At 48.8% G+C, this 21,170-nt stretch overlaps 1 protein-coding gene across 1 annotated transcript; it reads right to left on the minus strand.

Moving 5' to 3' along the window:
- Positions 1–2,346: 2,346 nt before the first annotated feature.
- LOC139158430 (collagen alpha-2(XI) chain-like) lies at positions 2,347–19,813 on the minus strand. Its single transcript, XM_070735737.1, has 8 exons — positions 19,551–19,813; positions 13,454–13,726; positions 10,800–11,081; positions 10,534–10,647; positions 10,273–10,296; positions 9,722–9,811; positions 4,364–4,476; positions 2,347–2,567 (listed from the first exon to the last, which is right to left on the minus strand). Exons 1-8 carry the CDS (start codon positions 19,811–19,813, stop codon positions 2,347–2,349), a joined length of 1,380 nt encoding a protein of 459 aa, XP_070591838.1.
- Between the last annotated feature and the right edge of the window lie 1,357 nt (positions 19,814–21,170).

A 21,170-nucleotide genomic window follows, 5' to 3' on the forward strand; every position in this document is an offset into this window, starting at 1 on the left:
AAGGAAGGAAGAGAGTGACATCATCGGGTGGAAAAATCGCGATATAGCGTTTCGCGAAGCTCGAGATCGCGAACCTCGAGGGATCACTGTATTGTTATTTTAGACTCTAACTATTAGATTTGTTATTATATATTGTTTTTATCATTGCTGTAAGCTGCCCCGAGTCTACGGAGAGGGGCGGCATACAAATCTAATTAATAATAATAATAATAATAATAATAATAATAATAATAATAATAATAAATAATAAAGTGAAATTGCAGCCTCGGTTTTTGTTTCTTCTCTGTGTAAATACTCACCGTCTCTACAACAGGCACTTCACGGAATCCGCCCTCTGAGTCCCGCTTTGTGTCGGGAAGGAGGCGGATTCTCCCTTCCTGGGTCTTTGGGTCTTTGCCTGGAAACTCTGCATTTTGACCGCGAGGATCCAGAGAGAAAAGGGGGATTTTATGGGGGGAGAAATTAGCCCCGGGACTCCCGACTCCTGAGAATCAATGCTCCCACACGACCCTTCGTGTAAATTGAGTGTCAATTGAAGGAACTATTTTGACAAAAGGAGAATAAAAAAAATCCATATTCACGGATATGATGTGTAAGAGGATCCGAGCAGATTTTCTTCCTTGGAAAAGGCGTCAGTATTATTTAGGAAGGATGGATGGGTGGGTGGACAGTATATCAAACCAAACAATACAGTTACAATTTATAAAAAGAACCAGGAATTTTAATAGAAATTCTTGGGACTTCATTATTTTCCATTATAGTGAAGGAGTATATGAAGGTGTATGAATCAAACTAATTGTCAGGTGAACAATTAAGACATCTGAGAAAAAAAATGAACTTCCACGTCTTATTCCTTTAGCATAGAGTCATAATAATAATAATTAATAATAATTTATTAGATTTGTATGCCGCCCCTCTCTGAAGACTCGGGGCGGCTCACAACAAGCGATAAAACAATATTGTACAGGCACAAATCTAATATTAAGAAAAAACTAAAAACCCTATCAATTTAAAAAACCAAACAGCACATACATACCAAACATAAATTATAATAAGCCTGGGGGAAAGGTGTCTCAAATCCCCCATGCCTGGCGGTATAGATGGGTCTTAAGTAGTTTACGGAAGCCAAGGAGGGTGGGAGCAGTTCTAATCTCCGGGGGAGTTGATTACAGAGGGCCGGGGCCGCCACAGAGAAGGCTCTTCCCCTGGGGCCCGCCAGACGACATTGTTTAGTCGACGGGACCCAGAGAAGGCCAACTCTGTGGGACCTTATCGGCCGCTGGGATTCGTGCAGTAGTAGGCGGTTCCGGAGGTATTCTGGTCCAATGCCATGTAGGGCATTGGACCAACACTTTGAATTGTGACCGGAAACTGATCGGCAGCCAATGCAGGCCACGGAGTGTTGTAGAAACGTGGGCGAATCTGGGAAGCCCCACGATGGCTCTCGCGACTGCGTTCTGCACGATCTGAAGTTTCCGAACACTTTTCAGAGGTAGCCCCATGTAGAGAGCGTTGCAGTAATCGAACCTCGAGGTGATAAGGGCATATTTATTAACAGAGCCAAATTAGATTCAAAATGCTTCATTCCAACTTAAGGTCCCTTAAGATTACATCCAGGTCAAAAAGCTCATCTACCATCCCCACACCCACAAGGACAATCATGTGGACAAATCCAATGCAGAGATTTCTAATTCCTTCCTGTGTTCAGTTACTTTAGATTCTGCGTGAAAGAATGTGAGCTACGTGGCATATTCTCTCAGTTGAAAAAAAAACCTTTTTTTTTCTTTTACTGTGCCACGCCAGCCTTTGAATTCACATTTTTACCTTGGGCCTGACAGGCGGCCTCCCCTGAGACTAGGTGTTGCACCGTTCCAAACCATCCTACCTTCCCCCTCCGGGACCCTTTGGCTTGTTTGGATAATTTTCATGGAACTGCTTGACTAACCTATCAGCACTGACGTCCCGACTCTTTACCCAGGTAGCCTCCGACAGAGGGTACCCCTTCCAATGAATTAGGTACTGCAAATTTCCCCAGAAAATGCGGGAATCCAAAATTCTTTTCACTTCATAATAAGGTTCCCCTTGAATTACTACAGGGGAAGGGGGCAGCTGTGCATGTGGCCTAACGTTGGATCGGATCACCAGCTTTAGGCTGCAGTGAAATACAGGGTGGATCCTCCCTAGGATTCTAGGTAATGCAAGCTGCACCGTGACCGGGTTGATTATTCTCACTATTGGAAGAGGCCCCAAGAATTTAGGACCTAGCTTTTTTCTAGGCAGCCTTAACCGAATGTATTTGGTAGACAGAAAAACTTTATCTCCCACTCGGAAAAGCGGTTGTGGAGATCAGTGCTTATCTGCTTGTTTCTTGTAGGCTTGCGCTGCCTCTGTGAGCACCTTCTTCGTGTCCTCGCATCCTCTCTTCAGCTTCTCCATCCACTCCACCAACATGATGGACGAGGGAGGTTCTGTAGGTAGTTCTGGCATGGGAACGAAATCTCGATCACTGGTAACCTGAAAAGGAGTTAGTCCTGTGCTACTGTGTACAGAATTATTGTATGCTATTTCTGCAAAAGGCAACAATTCGGCCCAATTGTTCTGCTGGTAACTCACATAACATCTAAGGTATTGTTCCACTAGGGCGTTAGCTCTTTCTACTGCTCCATTTGTGGAAGGGTGGAACGCAGAACTGAGTCCTTGGGTGGAACCAATGGTGCGAATGAATTCTCTCCAGAATGTGGCTGTGAATTGGACCCCCTGATCTGATATGATTCTGCGGAGGGCTCCATCCAACTTGTAGATGTGTTTTAGGAACATCTTAGCCAAATGTCTGGCTGTGGGTAGAAACAAACAAGCGATGAAATGGGCTTGTTTAGAGAATAAATTGATGACAGTCCAAATAACAGTGTTACCCTTGCTCTCGGGGAGCTCTGCTATGAAATCCATCTCTATTTCTTTCCAGGGCCTAGTAGGGTTGGCTACTTGCTGCTGCAATCGAGGGGTTTTTCCCGGCCGATGCTTTCTAGTGACACAGGTGGCGCAACTTCTCACATAGTCTTCGACTTCCGTTCTCATTCTGGGCCACCAGAATTGTCTCCGACACAGATGCAATGTTTTCCAGAACCCAAAGTGGCCCCTTAGTCTGGAGTCATGACTCCGTTGGAGACTATCTAGTCGCAGGCTGGCAGGCACATATAACTTAGTCCCTTTCCAAGCCAATCCTTCCCTCAGTGTTAGGATTTCCTTATGATCGTTGAACCACGGGTCAGTAGGCAAAACTGACTTCAATCTTTTTTCCAATCCCCCTTCCCAGGTGGAACCTGTTTTCTGGTCTGGTCTCGGGTGACAACAGGTGCAGCTTTCTCCTTACTTTCAAGAGGGGGGGAAAGACATGGGATGATCGGATGGACTTCTTCCTCTCTCTTGCTATTGTACTGTGGTTTTCGTGATAGAGCATCAGCAATGAGGTTCTTCCCAGCTGGGATATGTTTCAGTGTAAAATTGAACCATCGGAAATATTGGGCCCATCATACTTGCTTAGGAGAAAGCCTCTGTGGGGTCTTTAATGCTTCCAGGTTCTTATGGTCAGTCCACACTTCGAAAGGAATGGCTCTGCCTTCCAGAAAATGCCTCCATGCCCCCAGAGCTACACGTACAGCAAAGGCTTCTTTCTCCCAAATAGCCCACCTCCTCTCAGTGGGGGTCAGCTTCTTGGAAAGGTATGCACAAGGCAGCAACTGTCCCCTTCCATTGTCTTGTAATAGCACTGCAGCTATTGCCACATCGCTGGCGTTGGACTGGATCACAAACTTCCACTCGAGGTCAGGATGTTGCAGGATGGGCTCCTTTGAAAAAAGTCATTTGAGCCTTTCGAAAGCCTTTTGGCATTCCATCATCCACCTGAGTGGTTGAGAGGGTCTGGGCTTAGTAGGGGCTGATCCAGTCTTTAGTAACTCGGTTAAGGGCAAGGCAACTTCTGCAAAAGCTGGAATGAATTGCCAGTAGAAATTTGCAAATCCTAAGAAACTCTGTAATTGCTTGCATGTGTGGGGAGCTTGCCAAACGAGCTCTGCTTTCACCTTGGTTGGGTCCATCTCTATGCCTTCGCTAGATATGCGGTATCCCAAATAGTCTACTGACGTCTGGTGAAATTCGCAATTGGAAAGTTTCACATACAGCTTAGCAGAAAAAAGCTTCTTCAAGACTTGCCTCACCGGAGACTTCCGGTTTTGGCGTCAACGCTGACACCAGGCAGCCTTCCCTTTCTCCGGGGTTGTCCTGGCCTTTCGTGTGTTTTTGGGTGGCTTAACGGCAATCACTGACCTGGAGAGATGGTGATTTAATAGAGGAATTCCTTGTGTACCTGAGGGAGGTTGGCGGACCCACCAGGAAGCAGGGAAACCCTTTTTGCCAGCGCACAAAGAACCGATCTGCAGATCGGCCTGAAGCTGTGACGCTCCAACTCCATTAAGGAAGCTGTGAGAAGATGGCGGTGAAAGCTTTTGGAGTGAAATAAGTGAAGAGATTCCATTTGATCCATTGTTTGTGGATAATAGCAGATGAAAGACCCCCTGTTGTGTGCTTTGTATTGTTAAGGAAGAGTGCCAAAACCCTCGAGAAAAGTGGCGACTGCGATTCTGTTTAATTGGCTGATGGCGGCAGAGAACAAACAAGATTAGGCAGATCGAGCAGATGTGTGAGTGAAAACCATATACCAACTGAACTTTTCTGCTGGACTCTGTGATTTTGCAGTGATAGATTGGAAACAACATGTGATACACAATAGTTGGGGGGAGAGAAAGTTTTTGGATGTCTTGATGGTAAGAGGAAGTTTTGGACAGATTTAAGTGGATTAGAACGAATTGAGTCGGTGACAAGCTACAAAACCGGAGGTCTTTATATACTTAATCTTTTTTCTTTTTTACCTTCCCTTTCATCTCCTCCCCTTTGTTTAATCCCTTTTTTCCACCTCACTTTCGATTGTGTATTGACTTTGCATTGTTGTTCCAGTTGTTAGAAAACAAACAAAAAACTACAAACTTTGAACTTTGATTTCCTATTAAACCTACAACGCTGTTCCCTTACTGATAGAGACTGTCAAAGACTGTCAGAGACTTCCTTACTGATAGAGACTGTCAGAGACTGAGCTGTGAACTGTGACTCAGTACTATTGCATTAGCCCAAGGAGAGAGAAAAAGAAAAGGGAAGAAAACGTTCCTCGATACTATCTGCTCCTTATTGCTTTCCTTCCCACTCCTGAATATTCTTGTCTCCTGTTGCTCTCCCTCTTTCAATTTCAATTATTTTTTTGAATACTTTATATCTGATTTGTTGCCATTACATTGTTATACTGCCATTGATAATACTTTATACTGTTATATTGTCATCACTATTAGAGATCTATTGAACCTATGAATTAATTGAATTACTGAGCTAGATTTACTTACTGATTTATATCTAAACTAAAAATGTATTTGTTGACCTATATACATATATGCTGATGTGTTAATTTATCTATCTATTAATACAAATACCATAACTTGCTAAACAACTGTATTTAAATATTATAACTATTAACTATTATATATTAATTGAAAGTTATTTTCCATTACTTACTACTTACTCAATTATTCTAACTTATTCCAACTTACTTGAATACCTATATCTAGAACCTTAATAATACTTATGAGATATTGATATAGAACTGTATATTGACATTTTTGAGTCTTAAGAATTGGATTATAGAGTTTATTATAAGTTATCTTACTAAGATTAATATAAATCAACAACATCAAACATTTTGAGTAGAAACTAAAACTAATATTTCTGTATCTTTTACTATAGTCTATCTGATTTTCCCATAAAATATTCAAAATGTCATCTACTAATACAAACACAATTACTATAGCTTGGAGGAAGGCAACACCTCAACCCTCAACCCCGACCATCCAGTGTAACTTAGAAAACCCTTCTACTGACAAAACATCAGTTATACAACCAGACCAAGCTGCACCCATCACCTTAGCCTCCTTACAAGAGATAATGATTAATATGCAGAAATCAATGGATCAGAATTATGAATTAATAATGGGAAATATGGGTGCAATGAAGGAAGATATCAAGGAAGATATTAAGAAAATTGACGATCGTGTTGGACATCTTGATGAGAAGATAGCGATGATGCATGGAACCCTCACACAGAATGATGAAAAAATTTAAAAAATTGAGGAACTAAATGACAGAATGGAAACCAGACTACAATACGCAGAAAGTAGAACAGAATATATTAATAAAAATCTGGAAGAGGCCATTTTAAACCTCGATCTAGAAAAATCAGCATTCTTCTTGAGGTTTCAGAATATTAGCGAATCAAATGAAGAGAACTTGCCTCCTGCCGGTCTTCCCCTCCCCCTCCTGGCTCCTCCTCCCTCCCTCCCTCCTCCCTCACAATTTCTTCCTCCCTCTTGCTTTTTCCTCCCCCTCCCTCTCCCACCCCTCGTTTTCCCTCCTGCTCTGCTTGGGCAGCCTTTCTCCCCTCCTGACCCAGAACTGGGGGGGGGGGGTGTCACTCCCAGGGGAGCAATGGAAAGAGGAGCTTGCAGACCCCCAATCACCCCCCTTACACCCTGAGCCTCAGGAAGGTGAGAAAGTCTAAAGGGCCCCTGAAATTAAAGGTGGGGGCAAGGACCAAGGAAGGTGAGACCCCCCCCCTTGTGCTCCCCCCATTTATCATTTCCACTCCACTCTAACCTTGTCCCCTCTCTGTAGAGGAGGAGAATTGGGCTCCCACAAGGTCTTCCAAACGACAGGAACTGAGCGGGGGGGGAGTTTCAGGGAGATCAGACAAGGCTAAAAGAGGAATGGGAAGTGGATCTTTCGAAGGAGGCGAGTTCGAGGAGAGCCTGAAACTTCCCCCTCCTTGTCTAGGAACAGTTTCAGCCTATGCAGTAGCCCAGATGCCTCCTGGTGGTCTCCCATCCTCAGGCTGGCCAGGCCGATCTTTCTCAACCAGGGGAGGGCAGGGGAGGCTGGGCAGCTGCCAGCTGTTGAGAGCTGAGGATGAGACACCAGATCAGGCAGGGCTCAGAGCCCCAACCCTCTCCCGGCTGCAGCAGGCAGACATCCCACAGGGCCTGTATCCTGAGATGGCCTCAATCCTTTCCTGAGGTGGGGGAGGGGGACTGGAGGGGACAAACTTCGCCATGGCCCAACACCAGGCTCAAAAGGAAAGAACCTGCAGCTGAAGGAGGAGGCAGAGTCCAAACCTGCCCCACAATTATGTGTTTGCACACACCCAGACACACAAAATGGGTCCCAGATCCAGAGAGACTCTGGTGGGACACCCATTGAAGCAGAACTTCTGGGCTCTTTCCATGTTTCCCCCCGGTGAGATTTTGATTTTCTCTGAGTTCTCCCTGAAACCTGCACTACAAACACACACACACACACACACACACACACACACACACAGAGCAGCTCTTCTTTCTTCAAGCCCCAACAGCTGCAGAGGCGCTTGGGCTTCGCTTCCCCAGCCTGAAGCGTTGGGATCCTCTGAAGCGGAACTGAGGAACTGGCCAGGATCCAGCAGGCAACAAGCCTGGATTCTTCATCAGGGCAGCTCAGGGACTCCCCTCCTCCGCCCCATGGCTGAGTCTCCAGGTGGGGCAGCCCCTTTGTCCTGTGACCCACTGGAAGGAGTCCTTGACTTACAACAGTTCATTTAGTGACTGAAGTTTCAATGGCAGTGACAAAAGTGGCTCCCAATTTCCCTCGAGAGGACCATCAGGTTCGACTTCCAAGGTGCTGCCTTCCCTCCTTGGGTGGTTCCCTTTATTGGGAGAGTGGAAGAGAAAACCCCCCTGTGCCCCCATCACTTTGGCTCCCACTGGGCCCCCCTGCTTCGAGTCTCTTGGCATCGTTTCCAGGGACTTTATCCTCCCACCCCACAGGAAAGAGGGAGAAGGAAGAATAATCTGTGGGCCTCAATATTTCTCTAAGCTCCTCAGTCCCGTCTTTGGTAGTTGCTCCTGGGACACAACCAACCACCTTAGTTTGATTGTCCATTTTGGAAACGGCTCTTTCCGTTCCCCTGAACAATGGATCATCTACCATCAACACAGGCCTTTATTTTTTCTCTTAAGGAAGTCCACTCTGATGCCCCCTCACCAATTGGTGCATTTGTTGTTGTCCCTTCTTCGGGTTCCTTCGGGCTCTCTTGCAAGAGGAGGTATTGCCAACCGGAGCCCAGATCTTCTCAGAGTTTCAAACAATTCCTATAATCCCACACTGACCGATTCTTCCTGTGGGGACCCCAAGACCCCAAATGAGGGAGGGGAGGGGGAAATTATTCCTCAAGGATCGAGGCCACTGGAACTCCTGAAGAACCAGTCTGGATCAGCTCTGAAGGGGGCCGGGCTCAGTTGTGGGGCTGTCCAGGGGTATCTAGGGGTGCTGGAGAGAAGGAAAGGGTCTTCCACTCAAGACAGCACCATGGAGCCCCTCCCCCCTTGCAGAGCTGGTCTTCCCCTCTGTCTCAAGCTTCTTCTGCACCAGGAATGGCTTCCCATGGATTTCTTAAAGGTCATCTAGTCCAACCCCTTCCTCGAGTCTTCGCCATTTATACCATCAAACAGGAGACTCTATACACCATTCAAAAGAGTCCCTAAAAAGGGTGGGGGGCATTGGCTGAAAAAATGGGGCAGGACCCTACAGTTGGGAGGAAGAGAAATGGCTCAAATGGCTGGGTGAATGTAGGGGGAGTCTCGGGTGCCCCCAATGGCTCCCCACAGTTGCCGAGAGAGGACCATCCCTGCTGGCCTTCTGCTCCTCAAAGGGGGCTTGAGGGGAAGCAGAGCAAGGGGGTCCAGCCCCTCCCCCTCCCTGGATCTGCCCCCCCTCCTCCCACATCAGTTCTGGCTTTGGACCCGAAGTAGCCGGGATGGTTGATCCAGAGGCAGCGGAGGGAGGGGCCTCCTGTGGGGGCAGGGAAGAGGAGGAAGAGGAGGAAGAAATGAAGGATTCCAGGGTTTTCCTACATCTGAAGTTTATTCTTTCACAGCAAAGCGAAGGGAAGGGAAGGGATTCGTAGGAAGAATAATGGAGATGAAGCTGCTGTGGGTTCAAAGCCAGGAGACATGAGGGGGCTTGACTGACAGGTCTACCCAACATCCCTGGGGACAGTCTATATGGTCTCCACCCCTCCCTCACAGGAAAGAAAGTGAGGAGGGGTCTGTTCTCAGCAAGAGAAGGTCCACGCTGCCCTTCTCCTCCTCCCCCCAACTTCCCACCTTCTGCCTCCATTTTTCAGAGTTTCCAAACAGGACAAAGAATCATCAGAGACCAAAGAAATAAAAATAAATCCTGTTGCATCGGAGAGCAGGTGTCAGCTGCTACAGTCAGAATTTAAGAAGAATAAAACTCAGGGTCATTTTCAAGGATCAAAAGTGAATTTATCATAAACCAGGACTGAAAGCAGTCAAGGTTAAAGCAAAGACTGGAGAAAAAGGTGCGATACCTGCGTAGATCAAACCCCCTTTTGACCCGCCCCCCCTCTGGAGATTGGCCAATCCCTAGTGTCCATGACCATCAGGTGGAGGCATCTTCAATCCAGGTCACATTTATGGAATGTAACTTCTAACGGTCTCCTTCAGGTCACCTGGTTTCAAGGAAGAGGAAACTTATTCCACTTCACAGGGCCTCCTGCATACTCCCCCCCCATTACCCAAGACCCCTCCCCGTAACTATTGGCAACCAAGCATAGAAATGATGCAGAATTATAGCGAAGGTTGACAGCAGGATTAATTCACGAGTGCTGCAGAAAAAGAGAAGGGGAAGAAAATCAGAATATAAGGAGAAACTTTTACTGTAAATAACATATTTTTCTTCCCTTTCAGCCCCCACAGGCAGAGAAAGACAGAGAGAGAATCCCCCCATTCCAGGGAGCAAAAGGCTGCGATTCTTCATGTGAACAGCGAATATGGGGCTAAGATGGGGGGGCAGCAAAGGGGGGAGCTTGGGGTCACATGGCCAGAAATGGTGTGAATTGTCACAACGAGAAGGGGGGGGGTCAGGAGGAACAGCCTGTCAAGGGTCCAACTAATGAACCCAAACGAGTCTGCAGGATCACCTGGGACCGGGAGGGGGGGGCAGGGGGGGTGAAGAGATATTGTTCAGGCAGGTTTTCTTTTAAAAAAGGAACAATTGAGAAATTAAACAAAAATACCCATAATTTATAGGAGGGGCTGAGAAGAGGGAGGAAGAGGAGAAACTCACCTGCAGGTGGTTGGATGGGAATTGCTGGAAGGAGAAAAAGAGCCAGTCAGGACCCTTCATGGGCTGGAGGACTCAGAGCGACTCCCTCCCCTCCAATAACCCATAATAGGTTGCACAATCTTCCCATAATAGCCCCTCCAAGAACAGAGGTTCCCCAAAATATTTCTCAAGGGGACCCACTTGGCCACCCGCTAAGGTTGATGAGAGGCCACCCTAGATGGTCCCCTCCCCACAACCCTTCCTCCAGCCCCCCAGACTCACCTTTCTTGGCCTTCAGGTAGGAGAAGAGCCCCACAGCCAGGAAGGCCACTCCTATCACAGCCCCCATAATCCCTGTCCAGATTTTGGCACTGGCAGAGCGGGAGGAACGGGGCTCTGGGGAAGGAGAAGGAGCCTCACCTGAGCAGGAGGATCGGGCCCACCTTCCCCCAGGAGGGTCCGTTCTGGCTCCCCCCACCACAGAGAGGGTCTCTCCCCCTTCTCAGGGCAGGACAGGTTCCAGGAGGGGTGGGAGCGAAGGGACATACCCCACTGGACGGTGATGGGGGCCTCCAGGCTGGCGTGCTCCACCTTGCAAGTGTAGACGTCCCCCTGCTGGGGCTGGGTCTCCAGCATCACATGGAGCTGGTAGGTCCAGTCTCCATTCTGGAGCTCCTCCCCAAAGGCCACGCCCTCCTTCTCCGGCTGGCTGTTCTTCAGCCACTGGACCTCGATCTCCACGGGGTAAAAGCCCGTCATTGTGCAGAGGAGGATGGTGTTGGGGGAAGTTGGCTCCATCTTGGTGGGGGAGATGGTGACGGTGAGCTTGGCTGGAGGGAGGGAGGAGAAGGAGGCACATGAGAGACACAGGAGGGCCCAGAACAGAAGACCAAGTTGGTTGGTTCAGGCCAAGATCCCTTTTCACTCCTGAAAAAAGTATTTTGTGTTTTGAGTCATCTTCCAAATAAATTGCAGCAAGAAATCAAAAGGGATCCTGAAAGGGGGGAGAAATAATAATAATAATAATAATAATAATAATAATAATAATAATAATAATTTATTAGATTTGTATGCCGCCCCTCTCCGAAGACCCTCTCCTAAATCCTTTGTGACTGGGATCAGTTGCAGTCTCCATAAAAGAATTCCCGAAAGAGGCAAGTCTGACAGGGATAAATGCTGGAAACGCCCAGAGATGGATGGAACCTTCTACCAGATGTGGTGGATGTGGAAAGAAATAATGCAGGAGACGGAAAGGACAGATGCAGCACGAGTCGGAGGATTCCTGGGATCTTGTTGAAAATGAAACCACACTTTTAATTTTGGTGTATTACCACAACATTTGTTCATTTGTTTAGTAAATTTATCTATTTATTAAATTTATTTGCCAAAGTGACCACGACTGACCCAAAGCCTTACGAACACTCTCTGAACTGTGACTGCCAGATGCTCTTCAGGAATCCAGGAGAATCTCCAGAATTGCCAACTGGGTCTCTGGGACAATGCAACTCCACCCAGAAGGAAGTTGGTTAAAGTCCCCCCATGTTGTTGCCCCATGGACCCAAAGCCCTTTGGTCTTGCCAGGGTCCAGCCGAAGCCTCTGATCCCCCATTGATCCCCCCACAGCCTCAGAATCACCTGTGTCCACAGAGGTGGAGACGTAATCTGATAACATCAGCATACTGAGGAGACCTCCAGCCCTGGTGATGGACGGCCTCACCCAACAGCTTCACGCAGAGGTTGTGGAGGGGAGGAGAGAGGGCAGAGCCAAATTCCTCTACGCGGCCATGAAGATGATCAACCAAGATGGCAGAAAGAAAGCAAGAAGAAGCAAGAGGGGTGAAGAGGAGAGGAGAGGAGAGAGAAGGGATCCAGAGGGGATCTTTTGGGGAAAAGGAAAGTGGGGGGAGTTGGAGGCTCAGGAGGTCAAGTGGGTTCCAGGATCTCAACAGAGCCTTGCAGGGGATCCCTCTTGATCTCCTCCTTCAGCAAATGTTCCAAATGGCAAAACTCCTGGATGGATCAATGGTGGGGAGGGGGGTACAGAGGGTCCACAATTGACCCATTCCAGCCCAGAGTCCTTTGAGAACCGTTTTGTTTCCTCTTGAGAGATTTTCTGATTGACAGTAAATTCTGTCCTGCTCAAGAACAACCACTTTTGAGATGGTCATCTGTCCTTCCAACCTGGGATCTGGTCAGATTGCAGACCAATAACAGCATTTCAGGTGAGGGTTGTTGCATTTTTCAGGCTGATCCCATTTGCATCTGGGGACCTTAAAGGCCTTTGTGGAATTGCTAAGAAAATGAAGGCAGAGGCTTCACAAAGTGAAAACAGACTTTTTTAAAAAACAGGAAATGCAAATTGTGGGTGAGAAAAAAAGTCTTTTAAGAAGAAAAGGGAAGGATCAGATTTTAAATCCGTGGAAATTCAAAAGCTTCAATTTAGCATTTTTACATTTTTATTTTTATAGCCCATCCCAAACCTCCTTATTTTCAAGACTGCAGTGTGAAGGTTTTGAGGTTCCAATTTGGTCACATGGGAGTTTGTGGAGATTTTAATTGTATGGGAAAAGATATTTTCTTTCTTTCTTTTTAAATACCTACTTTCTCCCTCCGCCCATCCAGGAATTCAATTTAATAGACAAATAAGAGGCCTCTGGATTTAAAACAGCAGGACTACAAAGTACATTTCATGTTCCCTTAGCATATTTTTATTTATTTCTTGTTATTTATTTATTTTTTATTCATCAATTATTTATTAGATTATACATTTATTGATGTATTATTGTTTATACTTTATTTATTGTAATTATTTAGTTTATTATTTATTTTATTCTTTATTTAGATTATTATTTTATTGATTCAGTTTACTTTATTTTATTATTTTTTGTTTCATTTATTATTTTAAATTTAATTAATTTAAGTTATTTTATTCTTTTTATTTCATTTTCCATTTAATCAGCTTTATTTATTTATGTATAGGTTTAATATGCTTATTTAATTTTATACATTGATTTATTTTGCTAAGTTGCTTCTTTATTGGAGTGGAAATGACTCGGAATGAAGAAGAAAAAGGCAGAGAAAGGAGACCCCAAGTGGCTTCCGTGGATTCTCTTTAGAGATTCCTCTCAGAGGCCTGGATCCCCCTTGGAAAGGGAGGGGGGGCGGAATCCCCTGCCCCAAAATATCCCCTCCCCAGACTCACCTCTCCGGCCAACCACAGGGGCCTCCTGGAAAACCCCGTAGTTGAACCGGCAGAATCGATCCACAGAGGCCTTCCTGTACTGCAGCTCCTGCTTGTCTCTGTTCCACCAGTCCGCATCCGCCTTCCCCAACTCCGTGACAGCCTCGTACTCCCCGCGCTCGCTGTCGAAGCGGACAATCTCCTGCCGGTCTTAGATTAACCAGTGCAGGTACCTCACCCGCTGCGTCCCGTTGAGGAAGCGGCACTCGTGCTTCATCTGGACCAGGAAATGGGCTGCAAAAGGGGGGAGGGGGAGGAGGAGGAAGGCCATCAGGAGGGACGCCAGGGCCCATCGTTCCCAGCCTCCGGTAGAGGAGGAGGACAGTCCCACGGAAGGAGGGGAGGAGACACTGGTGGGGGACGCCCCCTGGAGGAGGGAAAGGGAACCCTCTCGGCCCTAGAGAGGGAGGGAGACTTGTTGTGGGGGGGTCTGCAGAGGGGAGGGGGAAGAAAGGGGAGGGGAGGAAGAGGGGGAGGGGAGGAAGGGGGGTGTTGTATCCTTGTAAATAGTTGGTTCCGTGTGGAAACGCTGTCTGAGCGGGAAACAGGAAGTCGCGTCTGATTGGCTCAGACGCGAGCTGCTCTAGTTTGGCGGGAGCCGCAAATGTATAAAAGGAGCGGTTTCTCCCCAGGTAGAGCAGACGGTATTCCGCTGATTGTCACTTACCTTTAGGAGCTGAAATAAAGGAACCGTCTTTACCTAGCCCTGTCTCTGGACTTTTCACTGGCGACGACGGACGGAAGAACCACGCGTGCAAGATGAACAACCTTCAAATCGGCTGGGCTCCTGAGTTCTTCGATCCGGAGAAATCGTCTTGGGACGCCTACATAGCCAAGTTCGAGATCTTCCTCGAAGCCGCGGGAATAAGGAACGCCGACGCCGAACGAAAGCGGGCAATCTTCCTGAACTACTGCGCCCCAGAAATATTCGATCTCACCCAGACTCTCCCCGATCCGCTCCCAGCCAAATCCGTCGCTTGGGACGTCCTGCAAACCAAGCTCGCGAGCCATTTCAAGCCTACGAAACCAGCCATCGTCTTCCGGCACCAGTTTTCAAGAATGGCCCAGCTCGAATCCGAATCCATCAATCAGTTCGCGGCGCGTCTTCGAACGGTGCTTTCAAAATGCAAGTTTGATAGCCCAGAAGCTCGCCTCACTGATGCCTTAATTTTCGGCATGAGAAATGCCATGGTGCGGAACAAACTCCTCACCGAAGACGAGCCGTCTCTCCAGGCAGTAATCAAGCTGGCACAAACCGCAGAGGTCGCCGACGCTGCTGCCAAAGAGCTGAAGGAGCACGACAAGCGAGAAGTCATCGCCAAGATCGACTCCACGTTTTCCCGCGCTGAGGCCCCAGACGACCTCAGCCCACCAGCCCTCAACGAGGACAGCTGTTTCCTGCTGCAACAGGACCAACCGAGACAACCCAGATACCCTCGCCCTGTCGCCCCCTGCGCCGGCTGCCGAGGAAACCATCCGCACCAACGCTGCCCCTTCCGGGACGCCATTTGCCGCCGCTGCAACCGACGCGGCCATATCGCCGAAGCCTGCAGAGCACCTTTGCCTGAGGAATCTTTCTCCACTCCTCGTCCTCCTCGTTTCCAGAATCAAACACCTCAACCGCGCAAAAACCGGTTTTCCCATTTTTCCGGCCGCAAGAGCTACTCAACCGCTAACCGCGACTACTCAAGAGGTAACAATCAATTTTCCGTGAATAGCACGGCAACAAAAAATGGGGGCAAGATTGTAATCTCACTGCTCCTAAACAACAAGCCATGCTCTATGGAACTTGACACGGGGTCTAAATACACCATTATGCCGTGGGAAAAGCTTATAATGTACATGCCTAGCCTCTCAAAGTCTGACCTTTTACAAACCTCATTGGTAATTAGAGATTTTCAAGGGGGAATAATACCTGTTCTAGGCCAAGTGAATGTACCTATTATGTTTAAGACCGTTAAATGTACCCTTCCTATGATTGTTGTTACAGGGGCTAGACACTCTCTCCTGGGTTTGGCTTGGATGGAACCATTGGGAATTGAAATTTCTGGTATTTGTACTGTTAACTCTGATAGCATGCCTAACTTCTTACAGGAATTCCCAGAAGTGTTTAGCCCCACCTTGGGATCGTATAAAGGGCCCCCTATCTCGTTTTCTATTGACCCCAAGGTCCCTCCTGTCCAGCTCAAACCTCGCAGGGTACCCCTCCTGCTCCTTCCCAAGCTTGACCTACAACTAGATAAGCTCATAAGCCAGGGCATCTTAGTTCCTGTAGAGCAGGGGCCATGGGAAACACCCATAGTTACGCCTCTTAAACCGGATGGTTCTTTGAGGGTTTGCGCTGACTATAAGTCTACGCTCAACAAAGCCCTCCAACATCACCCTTACCCCATTCCAGTGGTACAACAGCTCCTTCACTCCCTGGGGGAAGGGAAAGTGTTTGCAAAAATCGATTTAGCCCAAGCTTACCAGCAGCTCCCTGTCGATGAACCAACAGCACTCGCACAGACAATTGTCACCCACAGGGGTGCATTTAAATGTACCAGATTACAATTTGGGGTAAGCATAGCTCCCGGGATTTTTCAAAGCATAATGGAATGTTTGTTGTCAAGAATTAAAGGGACCATTCCCTATTTTGATGACATTTTAATTTCAGGAGAAAACCAATCTCAACTCAACGAAAGAATAAGAGAAGTATTACATAGACTACAAGATAAAGGGTTAAGGATCAAACCTGACAAATGTGTGTGGGGAACCAACAGTGTAGAATTTTTAGGATATAGAATAGATGGGGAAGGCATACACCCCACTACTGAAAAGTTAAAAGCCATCAGGGAAGCCCCAGAGCCACAGAATAGAACAGAATTGCAGGCATTCTTAGGCCTTCTAAACTTTTACTCTGTCTTTTTTAAAACAGAAGATAACAGCAGCAGAGCCTCTACACCGGCTACTTCAGAAAGGAACCCTTTGGACATGGGGGAGAACTGAACATGAAGCCTTTTTACAAATAAAACAGTTGTTAACTTCCGCAAGTGTAGTAGTCCAGTATAGCACGTTACTACCCGTCAGGCTTACGTGCGATGCTTCCCCATATGGCGTAGGAGGGGTCTTGGCACACGTGTTGCCAAATAATATAGAGGCCCCAATTGCTTTCTTTTCAAGGACAATGACCAATATGGAGAGAAATTACAGCCAACTAGATAAGGAGGCTCTAGCGTTAGTGGCTGGGGTGAAGAAGTTTCATAATTATCTCTTTGGCAGGAGTTTTGAATTGGTTACCGACCACAAGCCTTTACTAGGCCTCTTAGCCCCCAACAAACCAACTCCCCCATTTATGTCTCCAAGATTAATCAGGTGGGCTTTGTTCCTCTCAGGATACCAGTACGAGCTCATTCACAAAGGGGGTAAAACCATCAACCACGCGGATGGTCTCAGTACGTGCCCAATGGCAGAGTTAGTAGAGGACCCTGCCCCATCTGCTGATGTTTTAATGATAGAGCTCGAAGACAACCCACTAACTACTGCAAGGGAGGTGGCTGCGCACACGCAGCAAGACCCAATTCTAAAAAAGGTGGTAAACTGTGTACTTAAGGGGTGGCAGAATGACTCTGTAGAATCTGATTTATGTGATTTTAAAACCAAAAGACTGGAATTGTCATACGTTAAAGGTTGCCTGTTGTGGGGTGATAGAGTAATCATTCCTAAAAGTCTAAAGACCAAAGTACTCACAATGTTACATGTGGGCCATCCTGGGATTGTCAGGATGAAGGGCCTAGCTAGGGGGCACCTATGGTGGCCAGGTCTGGATACTGATATTGAAAAGTGGGTAGCCAAGTGTGACCCATGAGTCGCGGCCTAACCCCCCCAAAACAACTCCAGCAGAGTGGGAACAACCTGCAGGGCCTTGGTCCAGGGTCCATATTGATTTTGCAGGGCCAGTGGGGTCACAATATTTCTTAATAGTGGTAGATGCATTTTCCAAGTGGGTGGAAATCATTGCAATGAATAATATAACTACGAGTGCCACCATTAAGGTTCTGCGCCATTTGTTTGCCACCCATGGCTGTCCTGACATCTTAGTGTCAGACAATGGACCCCAATTGACAGCCAGGCAATTTGAATTTTTTTTAGATAACTTGGGGGTCAGACATGCCCTCATCTCGCCTTACTCGCCCTGAGCTAATGGTTTGGCAGAACGATATGTTCGGGTTGCAAAAGAGGCATTGCGCAGGTCAGGCCCTGGAGATGTACAACAGCATCTGGACCAATTCTTGTTAACACAACATATTACACCAAATCCCCACACACATGTAAGCCCCGCTGAAATACTAATGGGAAGGAAACTGAGATCCCCACTGGATAGATTACACCCAAGGTTTTGTACTCATAACCCCATGTATGTGAACCCTGAAAGACAAATGTATTTGGGTCAAAGTGTTTTTGCAAAGAATTTTGATGGGGGTTTGAATTGGATGAAGGGAACAATTGTACAACAAACTGCTCCTAAAACATACATTGTAAAATTGGATGATGGTCAAATGTGGAAGCGGCACATTGACCATGTACGGAAGCGAATTGAAACCTCCCCTGAGCAATCCGCTAAAACAGACTCTCCCACTCTAATAGACTGTAACGCGCAACCCGCTTTAATGGACATTCAAATGGACTTATCGAGTCAGGAAGGATCCTCCAGCGACGCCGAGCCATCTTCGTCCTCAGAGGTCGGTGTTGTGCCTGCCCGATCGACTCAGCGGGCCGGAGCCCAAACTAGGCCCCAGCCGCACTGGGGAGGTGCAGGCGAACCGACCTCCACCGTTGGAAGCGAGGACTCAAATGAACTGCAGAGGTTGGAGCGAGCCTCGCGAAGACCAAGCAGATTGGAGGATTTCGTCACGTGGCTTTCTTGAGTGATGTATTCTGACTAAGGAGGGAGGGGTGTTGTATCCTTGTAAATAGTTGGTTCTGTGTGGAAACGCTGTCTGAGCAGGAAACAGGAAGTCGCGTCTGATTGGCTCAGACGCGAGCTGCTCTAGTTTGGCGGGAGCCGCAAATGTATAAAAGGAGCGGTTTCTCCCCAGGTAGAGCAGACGGTATTCCGCTGATTGTCACTTACCTTTAAGAGCTGAAATAAAGGAACCGTCTTTACCTAGCCCTGTCTCTGGACTTTTCAGGGGGGAAGTCAGGCAGAAGCCCAATGGGTCCAGGAGATCGACTCTCTGCAGGGGAAGCTGGATCGAAACCCTCCTTGAGTCTCCCAGCCCTTCATCCTCCACCTTCCATGGGTCGCCCCAACCTTTCTTCTAACCCCCACCCGAAACCTTAGTCGACCTTTGAGGGATTCTCGGGGACCCCACCAGTTTCCCCTCCCCCCAAAGACCCCCTGAAGCCCCTCCCAAGTTCCTCTCAAAGGGAGGCAGCGTGGGAGGAGCCTCTCAGAGCCCCTCAGATCCTCCTCCCTCCCTTTCCCCCTCCCTTCCAGCTCCCCATAGAGCAGTGGGGTGTTATGGGGGGGTTCCTGGCCTCCTCCCCGAATTCATGGTCCCCCCAAGAAGGGACCGAACCTCCCTTCCTGCCTGACCCCCAAAGCCTCAATGTTGAGATTCAGAAGAAAAACGTTTAGGAAAAACTCAAAATGCCTCAGCAGGGGTTCCCAAACTTGGCAACTTTAAGACTTGTGGACTTCAACTCCCAGAATTCTCCAGTCAGCTATGCTGTCTGAAGAATTCTGGGAGTTGAAGTCTACAAGTCTTAAAGTTGCCAAGTTTGAAGACCTCTGTGCCTCAGTTTCCCTCTTTCACTTTCCCTTCTCTTCCTCTTTCCCTGCAGCCCCCTCCGACCCAGACGCTGTGGGGGGGGCGAGGGAGGGGCCCGGCTGCGACTCCCCCCCTCGGCTACAATCGGGGAACGGAGTCCCTCTCCATCCTCCTGGGAGGGCATGTGGGGAGGAAGGGAAGGAGACCACGCAGAGATCGAGGCTGACGGAGGCTCTGGAGACCCATAAGTTTTCTCTCCCCCTCAACCGCTGGGGTCCTTCCCACCCCCTCCTCCCCCTCCTTACCGGGGCTCTCCTTCCCCCCTCCGCTTCCGGGGATCCGGGCCAGCGCCCCCACCAGCAGCACCAGGGCGACCCCCACCAAAGCCATGGATGAGGCGGCTCCACCAGCGCTCGACCGAGAGAGGAGAGAGACGCGGAGGCTCCCAACCCGAGAGGCGGAATCGGGGGTCTGGATTGGGGGGAAGGAGTTTTCCTCCGACTTCGGCATTGGGCGTGTCCAGAAGGAGCAAGAGGACCAATGGGAATTCTCCTTTCTGCAGCGTCATCGGTCTCCGGGTAGAGTCTCCCTTGACTTCGCCCGATACAGGAGATAGTCCGAAGCCGAGAGAGGAGCGAAGGGAGGGGGGAGGGGGACGTGCTCAGTCTTGGGGGGCTGCATTTTAGGGGGCTCCTTCATGCCGGCTCCGTAATCCTCCCCCACTGTCCCTTTCTCTGGGCGCCTGGAGGGGCGGACTGGATGCCCTTTGGGTTCCTCCAGTGCCCAGAGGGCGCCCAGGCTGGAGCTGCGGAGACTCCCGAAGGGCCGAGTGGATCCGGAGCTTCAAGGATCCTTCTGGGCTCCCCCCACCCGCTCAGCCTGGAAGGAGGGAGCCCCCAGCAGCTGCCACGGGTGACAAGGGGGGAGGCGCCGCCCCATGGATGGCTGGAACTCGGGGGTCACAGCCTCTCCCCACCCCGAAGGGAAGCCAGGAAAAACCCCCGCTGGCAGTCCGGTCAGGAGGAGGCGGAGAGGATCTGCGGGGATCCCTCCTCATCCAGCCGGATCCTCTCCCCAGGCCCTCCCCCTCTTCAGGAGGGAATCTCCGGAGGGATCTGGTGGCTTTCCCAGAGAAAACGGCGCTGCTTCCCTTCCTTCAAACACGCGTCTTCCTCGCTCACAACGTCTGGACGAAGCCCCTCAACCCCGATCGTGTAGGAATCTCCCTCTTTCTTCCGGTTGATCTGGGGGATCCCCCTTTTCCTGCCAAAGCAGATCCCGGGATCCAGTCTGGCCGCTTCTCCCCCGCTTCACGCTCATTTCCTGGGAGAACCTCCCCCCCTTCGCCACCAGGCACAACCCTCGCCCCTTTCAGCAGAGAAAGACCCCGAGGGACATTGGGGGAGGAATTTCGCCCTTGGATTCCGCAGATCTCGAGGGGAATCGGGGGGCGGTTTTTGCCCCCAAAACCCACAGTCTCCCTCGGGTGATTCTTTCCCTCGGATGAGAAGGGCGGAAAAGAGAAAGTGAAAGTGGGAAGGAAACGGGGAAGGGAAAGAAAGTGGGGGATGAAAGGGAAAAAGGGAGGAAGGAAACTTTCTCCCCGCAGAATAAAATGGAAAGTGAAATTGCAGCCTCGGTTTTTGTTTCTTCTCTGTGTGAATACGCACCGTCTCTACAACAGCCACGTCACGGAATCCGCCCTCTGAGTCCCGCTTTGTGTCGGGAAGGAGGCGGATTCTCCCTTCCGGCCGTTGCGTCTTTGCCCGGAAACTCCGCATTTTGACCGCGAGGATCCAGAGAGAAAAGGGGGATTTTATGGGGGGAGAAATCAGCCCCGGGACTCCCGAGAATCAACGCTCCCACACGACCCTTCGCTCCTCTGGGTGTCCAGTGAAGGCAGAATGTTTTCACAAAAGGAGAAT

Source organism: Erythrolamprus reginae, chromosome 2, assembly GCF_031021105.1.
Source record: "Erythrolamprus reginae isolate rEryReg1 chromosome 2, rEryReg1.hap1, whole genome shotgun sequence".
Classification (NCBI taxonomy): domain Eukaryota; kingdom Metazoa; phylum Chordata; class Lepidosauria; order Squamata; family Dipsadidae; genus Erythrolamprus; species Erythrolamprus reginae.